This window comes from Echinops telfairi, unplaced genomic scaffold (assembly GCF_000313985.2).
Source record: "Echinops telfairi isolate 266 unplaced genomic scaffold, ASM31398v2 ScPeMD7_9;HRSCAF=40, whole genome shotgun sequence".
Lineage (NCBI taxonomy): Eukaryota > Metazoa > Chordata > Mammalia > Afrosoricida > Tenrecidae > Echinops > Echinops telfairi.
The window spans coordinates 32,516,061-32,527,699 of record NW_022103906.1 but is presented as its reverse complement, the minus strand read 5'-3'; the positions used below and the strand labels follow the sequence as shown (position 1 = coordinate 32,527,699).

At 42.1% G+C, this 11,639-nt stretch overlaps 1 protein-coding gene across 2 annotated transcripts in view; it reads left to right on the top strand.

Annotated features, from left to right (window-relative positions):
* IDO2 (indoleamine 2,3-dioxygenase 2) overlaps positions 1–11,639 on the top strand; it is a 76,307-nt gene that overhangs the window by 39,547 nt on the left and 25,121 nt on the right. For both annotated transcript variants that reach the window (XM_045286908.1, XM_004707666.4), the window contains 4 exons: positions 3,353–3,471; positions 6,085–6,099; positions 8,648–8,747; positions 10,224–10,341. In XM_045286908.1, coding sequence (XP_045142843.1) covers positions 3,353–3,471; positions 6,085–6,099; positions 8,648–8,747; positions 10,224–10,341 — 352 coding nt within the window. The remainder of the gene's footprint in view (positions 1–3,352; positions 3,472–6,084; positions 6,100–8,647; positions 8,748–10,223; positions 10,342–11,639) is intronic.

Below are 11,639 nucleotides of genomic sequence, written 5' to 3'. Positions count from 1 at the left end.
GTCTCTTGTAGATATTTGCATAATTTCTTGTAGTTCAATTTAATCCATACCTTGAGATATGAAATCCTGGATTCCCACTCTCCACAGCATAAATCACTACTAGTTTTTCTATTTCTTATAAATATACCGTTCCCTTTTATGTTAGTTAAGGTTTATTAAGCCAACCTGGCCAATAAACACATATGGGATTAATTGAAGGGCAGAGAGATAAATGACTTGGTGAGCCTCACCTTTCTTGTTCTCTGGTCTCTTGTTCTCTGATGGTCAGACCAGTGTGTGGCTGCCTTAGCTAGTTCCTTATTTCAGCTGGCAAGGCCCACTTCCTGCGAGACATCCCTGAGGAGAAGCCACATGGACCTACCCCAATGCAGCCCTGAGTGCTGGGGCAGCCGTGTGGAGACCCCTGCCAGCTCCGAGATGCTTACACACTCACTGATTTGCCTTTCTTCCTGCAGTCAGCATCATTCCGCATGTTTTGCAAGTTTGAGGAGGACTTTGTAGATCAGTGTCAAACATAGAGGCTAATGTCAGATTTATGGGTTTGGAATGGACTGAGTTGCGATGCTTTCTTAATGTACACTTACCTATTATATAAAACTCTCTCTTATATACATATGGGTGTCTGTGGATTTGTTTCTCTAGTCTACCCAGACTAACAAACTCTTATTCTGCAATGTTGTGGTATATATGAATGTCCCTGCCCATTTTGTTTGCCTGGGAAATCCTACCTCTTTTCTTTTATCTTTAAGTAAACACTGGAAACTGAAAGAAAAAGGAAATATAAAGTTTTTTCAGACTTTTTATCTGTTTGCACATTTTATTCACAAAGATAAACATGTATTTATTTATTTCTCATAGCCATTTTATTGGGAATTAATGCAGATATCAAATCATTCCATACTTCAATCACATCAGTCAGTATTGTACTATTGCTACCACAATCATTATCAAATATTCTTTTCCTTCGTGAACTCCTTGACATCAGTTCCCTTTTATACTCCACCCCATCACTAAGTTAAATTTATTTTATTAAACTTGGTATATGTGTAGAATATCATTTTGGCATATAACATATATTTTTTAACTTAAAATGTAATCATATAGTAGAATACAAAAAAATTAAAGTGACAAACTAGTACCTTTTAATTGTATTAGTATATTCATGAAAAGAAAATGGAAACTGTATAACCACATAGTGTTCTGTCACAACCTCCAATAACACATCACTTTTGTTCTCAAGCCTTGACATCCTGAAATTTGTCAATAACTACAACAAAGGTTGATCTCATATTTATATTTACTAGCGAGTAAGGTGGATTCTTCTAATTTTTTCCTCACTTGTAATTGACTGAAGGGCACTTTTAATTCATTTTAATGTTAAGCTTCGTTCACCAGAGGCACCTAGAAAGTTTCTTAAATTTAAGAATAAATTTGGCAGAGATTCAGTCACAGTAACTTCCAAAACCTTGACACTTTATCTTTGTTTCTTCAGGCTATATGCTAGTGAAATTTTGATGTTTTGCTTTTTAAGACTCTAAGGACCAAATCAGGATATAGGACCTGTAGGATCTGAGCTATGCCACACTAACTGACCTTGATTTGGGTCTTGAACCCCATGACTCAGCATCTAATTCCTTCAAAGTGAGTGGTCATGGCTGAGAAGTTTTTGTAGCCTTTTCCTCTAAAGGGTGCTTGTTAGGAGCAGATGAGTCAGTCTTACTCACAGCGACCCCGTGTCCCTCAGCAGGACACATCACCAGGTCCTGCGTCATCTCACCAGAGAACTGTTTGTGCCCCTTGTTGCAGGTGCTGAGTTCATCCATTTCGTCAAGGGTCTTCCTCTTTTATACAGCCCCTCTGCTGTAGCAAGCATGGTACCCTTGTGGCATGGATGTTCTACCATATTTGAGCATACATATTCTAGAGAAGTCTCCTGCCTATCTAAATTCATGGGCATCATTTCATGCTCCTTTCTACACCTGCTCAGCTCAATGTCTAGCTCTGCATCTACTTGCAGATGACTGTTATCGAAAGTTTGTGTATGTATTTCTGACCTCTATTGTCTTTAGCTCTTGTTCTCCTCCCCATGTCTTCCTTCACTTTATCATATGCCTTCCCCTTCACTCACAGTCAGACATGTCTTGTTGGTAATTTCCCTTCTGTTCCCCCCTTGTCCCTTGTAACCATCAAAGAGTGTTTCTTTTTGTATGAAAATCTGGACCGGACTTTTCATAACAGGGTCTTATCTGACCATTGTCCTTTGGTGATTGACTTATTTCAGTTAGCATAATTGAAAGGTTGGTGGTTTGAATTCATCTGACAGTTTCATGAGAGAAAGATCTGTTGGCCTGTTTCTATAAAGATTCCAGCCTAGGACACCCTATGGGGCAGATCTTCTCTGCCAGGTAGGATCACTATCAGCGGAAATTGGACTCACCAGTACCCAACAACACACACATTATACACATGGATTTATATACTAACTTTATATATTATATATATTATACTAGTCGACTTCAAGAGTTCATGGAAAAATAGAATTAAAGGATTTTTCCATGACATTTTCGAAGCTACCTCTTTGTCTACTCAATTCACTGCAATTGAGTCACGTCTGATTCATGGCGACCCTTACAGGACAGGGCTAGAACTGCCCCTTGAGGTTCTGAGACTGTACTTCTGGGCATAGAATGCCCCACCTATCTCCCTCGGATTGCCTGGTGGTTTCCAACTACAAACCACAACTCCCCCCTGTAACCACTAGGCCACCAGGGCTCATCCGAAACCACGTGTGGTCTATGTGGACTCATGGTAAACCCCTGTGTGTCAGAATAGAACTGACCACCATAGTTGGTTTTTTCTACAGAAAATCATTAGGCCCTTTTTCGGAAGCATCTCTGAATAGTTTCAAACTGAAAAACTTTCATTTGAGCACTTAATCATTGCACCATCAGGAATGTGTGTGTGTTTGTGTACATATGATACCTGCAAACACATCCATGTATAACATTTATTTCTTAATTTACTTAACCAAATCATGTAAATTTAAACTGTTTGGCAACTCCTTCCTTTGCTTCAGTGAATATTTTCAGAGGTTCTTTCATATTGTCTGCATGTGGATTCCATTTCTCTAATTTTCCTACCTATTGCAGTTGGTACCCATGACTACTGTTCCCAGAGATCGAGTCATGGAAAAGATATGTGTGAGGTGAGTGTGCACGAAGCAGGCAGATCCCTGAGTGCATCTCCCAGGTCATTTTCTCAACCAGCGCTGCTGGAATAAAAACCAGCCACGGTCAATTCCCTTACTACCTTCCTTCTACAAAATGCTGATTGTCTGTTTACCCCCTCACAGATTCTGCCTAGGAATCTTGCCTTACCCTTTGTGGAAGTCTCCAGGAGCTTGGGGCTCCCTCCCATCTTGGTTCACTCAGACTTGGTGCTCACAAACTGGGCTCGACGAGATCCAGAAGGGTAAGGAGGGGGAGTATGGTCCCCATTGAAACAGACCGAAACTCAGCAGGCTTAGGAACTGTGCTATTCCAACAGGAAACGACATGAAGGTCTTTTGTTTGTTTGTTTTTGTTTTCAGCTGTTTTGTGATTAGGAGTGTTTATAGTTATCATTTGTTTTATAATTTCAAAAAAGAAGATGCACCCAAACACAAATTCAAAAATGATAAGCTCCAGAAGGTTTCCTTCCATCCACTCTGAACACATTAGCTGTAGTTTGCTGCCATTATCAGTCTTAATTTCTCAATCTGAGTTTCAAGTTCTAGAATAATCAGGCCTTTCTCAGGCTTTCTTTCCAAACCTTTTACTTTTCCCTAACACGTGGACTTCATTCAAATCAAATCTGCCGGGATTTTCCTAAGTGATCACAATGTAGTGTCAGGATAAATAACTGCATGACTTTGAAGTAATGAACAAGGGATACAGGATGGAGAGTGAGATTAATAAAGCCTATTCCAATGAGCTGTTACTATTCCCTTAACAATGGAACAGGGAGTAGGGGCATCTGTCTATAAGATAAATAGTGTGATGAATTTTAACAAGCAGGATTTCAATCAATTATGAGAAATGACGAAAAGCATTGACATGTGGCATTTCCCACTGATCTCCATTTTCACTGCCAAATTTGTTTTAGACGGTTGTAGTCAAGAGGGCTAAAAGGATCCACATGTTGTTTCCATGTGAAAAGCTTCGCTAGCATATGAGTTTTGAGTAAACGCAGGACTGCCAGAGAAAATGAGGAATACCCTTTTAAGAAGTAATAACTCAAGAGATCTCTTAGAGGCTGTAAGAGCAGACCAGCTCGCAGCTCTTAAGGACCTCTGAGTCCTGGGATTTTATGTTTTCTATCATTTTAAATTATGGTCTTTGATTAACTCTACTTTCATGACAAATGTATGACTGTGGTTCCCAAAGTACTCTCAGGCCCACTAAGTACAAGGTCAGCAGCTTGAAACCACGAGCTGCTCTAAGGGGAAACAGGTGAGGCTGTCTACTGCTACAAAGTTTGTCTTAGAAACTCCCAAGGGAATTTCCCCCCTGTATGAGAGGGTGGGGCTCTCTGGGTTGGAGTCTGCATAGCTGTGTGAGTTACGTTTTGAGTTCCCCATGTAAACCTGCTCACTTTGGCTCAGAATACAGATGTTAAGAAATAACTTAGGAACCAATAATCAGTCACGATTCTAGTTAAAAGCATTGTATAGTGAATAAACTGGATTTCTGTTCCAAAGAGAAAACGGGAGATGGAAAGTTTGAAAAAGGAAAATAGCAGCAAAGTGAAATATATGACAGTGCTAGTAAACTAGTAAAACAAACAGATTTTAAAAACTCAATGCCAAGGAGTCAAATCCAAGTTACATTGCTCCAGTGCTGGGTTCCTAAGACTAGAAATCTTGAAGGGAGGAGCAGGCGGCCTCTTCTTTGTCTTGCTGGGCAGCTGGTGGGTATGAACGGGGGACTTTATGGTTAGCAGTCCAGTTCCTAACCCAGAGCACCAGCAGGGCCCCTAGTACCCTCCTAAGGTAGAGCAGAAACAAAAACGGAAACCTATCGATGTCAATCCAATTCTGCCTCCTAGCGACCCTATAGGACGGCAGACTTGCCCAAGGCTCTGTGCATTCACAGAAGTAGCCGCCCACATTCTTTTCTGCCGCAGACAAGGGGCTGGTTTCCACAGTCCAGGTAGCTTTAGCAAGTACCCCCCAGGCCTCCAGCACCAGTTACTTCCGGGAGGGCAGCTCCAAAGGCTGCAATCTTACCAGCTGACCTTCTCAGTGATTTCTTTTTCGGACTCTTTCGATATGCCTGACGCCGAGCTAAGTGAAATGCGGAACTGAAAGCGAGAGAAGCAGTCTCCCCAGTGCGGCTGACTGAAACAGCAGGGCATGACAAAGCGCAAGACACACAATCCGCCCTTTGGCATTTCAGAGAAATTTCATCAAGGCAGGCTTGAAATGTCGGGGAAAAACTGTGGAGGGAGGGGAACTTGATCTTAGGGAAAGTCCCAACAGCTGAATAGGGCGATCGTGCCTGTGACGTTCAACGTGGGTTTGCGGAGATTACAAACAAGGGAGAGAAGCGGGCCACCAGCCAAATGTTCTGGGACTGATTTGTGAGTTGACATTTGACTGACGGACCAACCCCAGACAAAGGATGGACATGCTTAGCTGCTAACTGAAAAGCCGGAGGTTTGAGTCCACCAAGAGGCACTCTGAGGAACACCAGTGATCCATTTGAACAGAGCAGTCAGTCATTCAAAACCCTATGAAGTGCAGATCTACCCAGGTACACATGGGGTCACCAGATATTGGAATTTGCTCAAAGGTTTTATATATATATAGTCTCAATCTTACATAGAATCGCCCATACTGACAGTCTAATCAAAACCTGTGAATGGTGGTCAAAGTGCATCAAACCATGTATGTGTGAGCATGAGTGAGTGTGTGTGTGTGTGTGTGTGCGTGTGCGCGCGCGCGCGCGCGCGCGCGTCTGCCAGTGACTTATCTGATTTACAAACTGAACTGTACTTGTATTTTTTTTTCCTCTTTGTGGCTGCTGAAAACTGAACTCTGACTAGTCCCCTGGAAATCAGGTAAGTTCCCCCTCAGTGATTTGCACACTTGGAAGCTAGGTCGATCCGGGAAAGGGGAGGATCATCGGGGACAAAAGAAGAGATGGTGCAAAAGGGGGGAGGGGCAGGGCACAATAATGAAAAGTTTGATAAACTGTTAAAGTTATAAAATAAAAATTTAAAGATCTGATGTGTTAGCTCCCACCTTAATCACAATAAAAGTAAAAAAAACAAACAAAAACACACCAAGCCCTAAATACCCGATTCTATGTACAATACAGGGTGGGGGGAAAAAATGAATGGGAAAAAAAAAAACACAAAAAAAAAACTGGAGGAGAATATGGCAAAATTAGCTATCCAAAAATTTAACAGTGGTTGCCTCTGCCTGGCATGGATTTTATATAAATATATATTTCTTTTTTATATTTTTCAATCTGTGCCTAACAGAGCAAACAACTTCTCTGTGACTCATTAAAGTTTAATAGTCTGAGGAGGATCTTTCTTCCTAACATAACTATCCTGAAAGGTCAAATAGTAGGCAGTGGTTGCTATAGCTACAGAAGATTCCTTTTTTTTAAATAATGTAACCTAATCTTACAGAGATCTGGAGATCCTGCAGGGCAAGTCTGACCTGAATGGTTTTTGACTACTTTTTCCCTGGAGAACAAAGTTAGCTTCTAAGTCAATGTTGCCTTTCCCATTACAAATCCTGAGCTCAATAAAAGCATTCAGGGTTTGAGTTCCCGCCCAGGAGCAGAGGGATGCGTGTCCATGCTAATATAACTTTGGCGAAACCAGGATACCTGGTGTCATTCGTAACGTACTTGTTTTGTTGCATTTTTTCTTTCTCTTCTAATGCTTAAAATATCCAGGCATGGCCTCTTTCTCTAGGGATTGGGCCCTTCTGATGGACAGTCTTAACGCTTGTTGTGATGCCTGTGTGTTGCTGGGATGCTATGAGCTATGCCACCAGTATTTCAGATAACATCGGGGTCACCCAAGTGGACAGGTTTCAACAGAGCTTTTAGACTAAGGTCGACCAAGAAGGAGGACTTGGAAATTTTCTTCTTACAAAAAGAGCCCATGTCCCTGCTCGATGCTCGCTCTCACTGCAGACAGGGGTGCTGTAGCAAAGTGTGGTGAAGAAACCAAAGGGTGCCCGGCTATCCGAAAGAATAGCAGCCAAGGTCATAAAGGCTTGTCCGCAAGCAAGCAGCCTTCTAAGTAATGGAAGTCCATTAAGAAGAAGCATACCAGCCTGTGTGGTAGAAGGCTTGTAAATAATAAAATCCAAATCCAAAGTAGAGTATGATATCAGAGCTTAAATTATGATCAAACTATTTACAAAAGGGTATGGATGCCTGTGGAAGCCCCAACTCCATTTTCAGAGACCCACATGGATGAAGCCTCTGGGAAACCCCTCTGAACATAGTCCAGGCATGTGAACAGCCTTGCTGTCAGACAGAGAACACTGTAAAATGGATTATCAGATGGAGTTAGATTAAAATGTAATAGCTTATCATTTCATCTCCCCTTTGATGTATCTTAAGTTGTTTCAGTTTTTGGTATTTTCTGCTTTTTTTCATTAAGGTTTGCCTAGGCTTTGACTAATCATTGCTTTTTGTTTGCCTCCTGTTGATGTTTTATATGATTTTCTGTATATGAAATCCAGGATAGATAGATCTATGAGACAGTAACGGCATTGACAATGGCTTAGGGTTCTCACAAGGGAGGACAGGAGCAAACTGGGAGTTAACACAAGTTTGAGAAGAAAATGGTCTGAAATTGATTGCAATGATGATTGCACAAATCTTAATACAACTGAAAGAATAAACTGTATGATGTGTGAAGTATATGCCGATAAGGCGACTTAAACATAAAATGAAAAAACTATTTAAACATATTAGAGACAGAAGTGATCTAAAGAAGTAAGCTTTTAGGTTTTTAGATATGATCTACATTTGGGCTATTTGAATCTACACGATACAGGTCCCATAAAAAATGGTCTTTCTGTACCAATCTTCTAACACTCACTTTAGTATATAACATTTCATGAAACTTCATACCAGACCTGAGCCTGACTAACCAGATGAATGACCTTTGGCAGCTGTCAGGCTGATCTGTCATCTATAACGGAGAATGTGAAGCTGGCTATTGCCTGGAACACTCTGTCTGTAAGACTCTTTGGCTCCTGCTGAGAATATTGTGATGGCCCATCCAGTCGGCCCTAGGAGAATATGCCGTATATGTGACGAAGCACTGAGCCTCCCTCCCAGACCATGTTGCAACCAGAATCCCCTTCGGGGAAGCGTCCTGGTCTGAGGACATCAGGGCCATGATGAACTTTGAGGTTTCTTCGAGTAGGTGAATTTGAACTTTCACTGATTGAATCTCTCTTCCTTGATGAAAGCGTTTGTTCATTCTTAAGGTTGGTTGGTTGCTATATGGAAAGGAAACATTGTTTGCAGGGTTTCCCTTGCTGGTAAAAACCAAGTTGGTAGGGAGATATGGGCAAAGAGTACCCCCAGTGCAGGCTGCAAGCTTCTCACCAGGTCATGTCTTTCCCAAGGAACCTGGACACGATCATTTCATTTCCTGGCGGAGAGAGCCTGCGTGGTTTTGTGCTAGTGACGGTTTTGGTGGAGAAAGCAGCTGTGCCTGGGATTAAGGTAGCTTTCATTACATCACACATTTTTTAAAATGAGAAAATAATTGAAGATCTTCCACCCAGTCACTAGACTTCTCAGTACAGAAGGGCATAGACCTTATTTTAACTCTGAGAAAAGAAAATGAATTCCAGCCTATAACAATGTCTCTTTCTCTTTCCTCAATTTCAGTGAAATTTGGAATTGATCATTTGTCCATTAAGAAAGCAGGCATTGGGCGGGCCATGAGGATTTCAGAATGAATAAAATAGACAGTTTCAAGTCCCACAGAAGCTTACGAGACAGTGAAAGGAGAGGGATTTTCATATATGTTAGCTTAAAAATAAAAAGAATAGAGGACATCATTGTTTCACCAAACTCACTGCACTCAACCGGAACAGGGTAGAACTAGCCCTGTGGATTTTTGAGACGGCAAATCTTTACAGGGGTAGAAAGCCTTGATTGGTTTTTTTCCCCCTCAGAGTGTCTGGTAGTTTCGAACTGCTGACCTTGTGGATAGCAACGCAGTGCATAACCAGGGTGACCTCTTTCGCTAAGGCATACCTAAAGCCCAGTCCAGATTTAGAGGGTCAGACTAACTGTTGTATAGAAATGATCTCCTGAGAGAGAAGGAAGGGAGGGGGTGGGAGGTAGGATAAGGAAAGATGATAATGAGCAAGGAAGAGAGGAGAGGGGAGAAGAGAAGTATATTCCAGACAGGACAAACTGCTCTGCTCAGAAAAGTATTTAGAGCTGGAATACATCTTTGAGAGCGAATCTAGCCCTGTTGGGTTGCAAATGAATTCTTTCAGGAATCAGACACATGTAACGCCAAAGACAGGGAGTGGAAGGACTACAGATTGACGAGAGACTTCGTGCTGTGCCGTAAGAGAATGAAATTAGCTTTGTACGACACCACCGAGGGGCTTTCCCTGCAAAGCTTGTTGCAAAGCTGCTTTTGAGTTCTCACGAAGACGGCCAGTTCTCTTTCACTTTCAAAAGTGAAACCACGTGGTCACTATAGGCCTTATCCAGGGGAAGTCGGTGGGAAGATACCAGCTGGAACTTCCGCTTTCTGAATGTGGTTCAGATAAGGGAGAGGTTTTGGGTGACAAACTTCCTGCAGAAGACCTTAGCTAGACCCCCCAATCTGTCAATAAAATAGAATTTAGGAGTGTGAGTGCTGTGGTAAAAGAAGCAAACATAGAAATCAGAATTTAGACCAAGAATCATTTAGGCCCCACATAGTGGCAAAAGTAACCATCGATGGAATATGGAAAATAACCCAGGTGGGCATTTACCTGGGAAGTGCTCAGAGAGGATGTGCTCCGGCTTTTAGATCCCACAACAGGTAGAGATCAGGAGTGATCCCAGGCACTCCAACACACAGCCCAGAAGTCCTTGTCCCTGTGCTGGGTCCCCACAGTTCTGGGACATCCTCTGCCTCTCCGTGGGCACTAAAGGAATTACGCGAACTGACACTATCCATGTCGACTGCAGGCAATTGTTCAAGCAGGGAGTGCCATCCTGCAGCCCAACCAGGACTGTCTGCTCCGCGCACTGCAGCGACTGCGACTCTCCATTCAGGACATCGCCAGAGCCTTGGCACAGATGCATGGTACTATGTTCGCTGTGGGATTTGCGTTTCCCGAAGCCTTTGCCCCAAAACCCAATGTCTGATTAGGGAATAGCCTAACCGGCCGATGATGCATTTCTCCAGCAGGTGGCGCTAGGGCATGATCTTTTTAAAAATTTAAAAAAATAATTTGCTTTCTTGCTTTGCAAAGATATTTCATGTTTTAGTCTTCCGAATTTTCTCATGGTTGGAATAGCTTATTTCTTCCTTCTCGTTGGTGACTAAATATTTCCTTGGCCTGCTGGTGTCTTGACAGGAAGCCTGGAGGAAGTACACAAGAATAGATGATACATTGTCCACCGAGCAGGGTTACTCTGAATTGTGAGGAGATGGCTGACCTTGACGTTAGACCTTCTCCAGTTAACTTGCCCATACTCCTTCTTGTTGCCAGCACAAGCTGACTCATTATCGGCCTGGTCAGCTGAAAAAGCCCACGCATACTGTAAGATAACATTTCATCTGTGTCTGCGTGGCTCTTTCATTTTCCTCTATCTGAAATATCTGAAACCAGGCACCGAGTGTTTATTTAAGGAAGGGTGTGAGAGAACAGCGTGATCCGTACCAGTGTCCATTTCCTTTGCTCCTGCCTCCCTGACAGGATGAGGGTTCTCAGAAAGAGAGTGTTTATAGGAAACTGGGGAGGAAAGGGAGAAAGAAATTAGATTGTCTTGATCTAATATGTTTGTCATTCCAGGGACGCGTGGTAGTATAAATCCATCCAAAGTCACAGGCCAGGTATTTTCTACATTCAACTTCCCCCTTTTCATATTTAGTATGTGCATTTCCTCCATTTTTTCCTGAACTTTTATTTTTAAGCCCTTCTGATAATAATATCCATTAGTCTCCTGGCAAAAAAGTACACCCCAAACTTAATGACTTGGGTTTAACTTTGCCAAGAGATGCTGAATTTATGACTCAGGACCTCAAGTTGATTGCAAAAACATCCCAAGTGTGTTCAGACCATGTGAATGGACATATGGGGATAGTTGGAGAAGGCGAAGAGAGACTTCCTACCATATCACATACATGTTGTATCTGACTACCAGACTCCTAGTGCCAGTGTTCAAAGTCTTTTCCTAAGACGCTCTCAGATTCTGTGGATAATTTTCTGCTGCAGGTCACATGAGTTTGTTTTCCACTCTTTTGCTTTAAGTTTTTTTCTTCCCCTTTTTTGCCTGGCTACAGAGTATGTCAATTTTCCAGAGCTAGCTTTCTCATTTACTCTAAAGGTACAATTTTAAACACATATACTTTGTTTTATAAGGCTTTACTACTAGTCA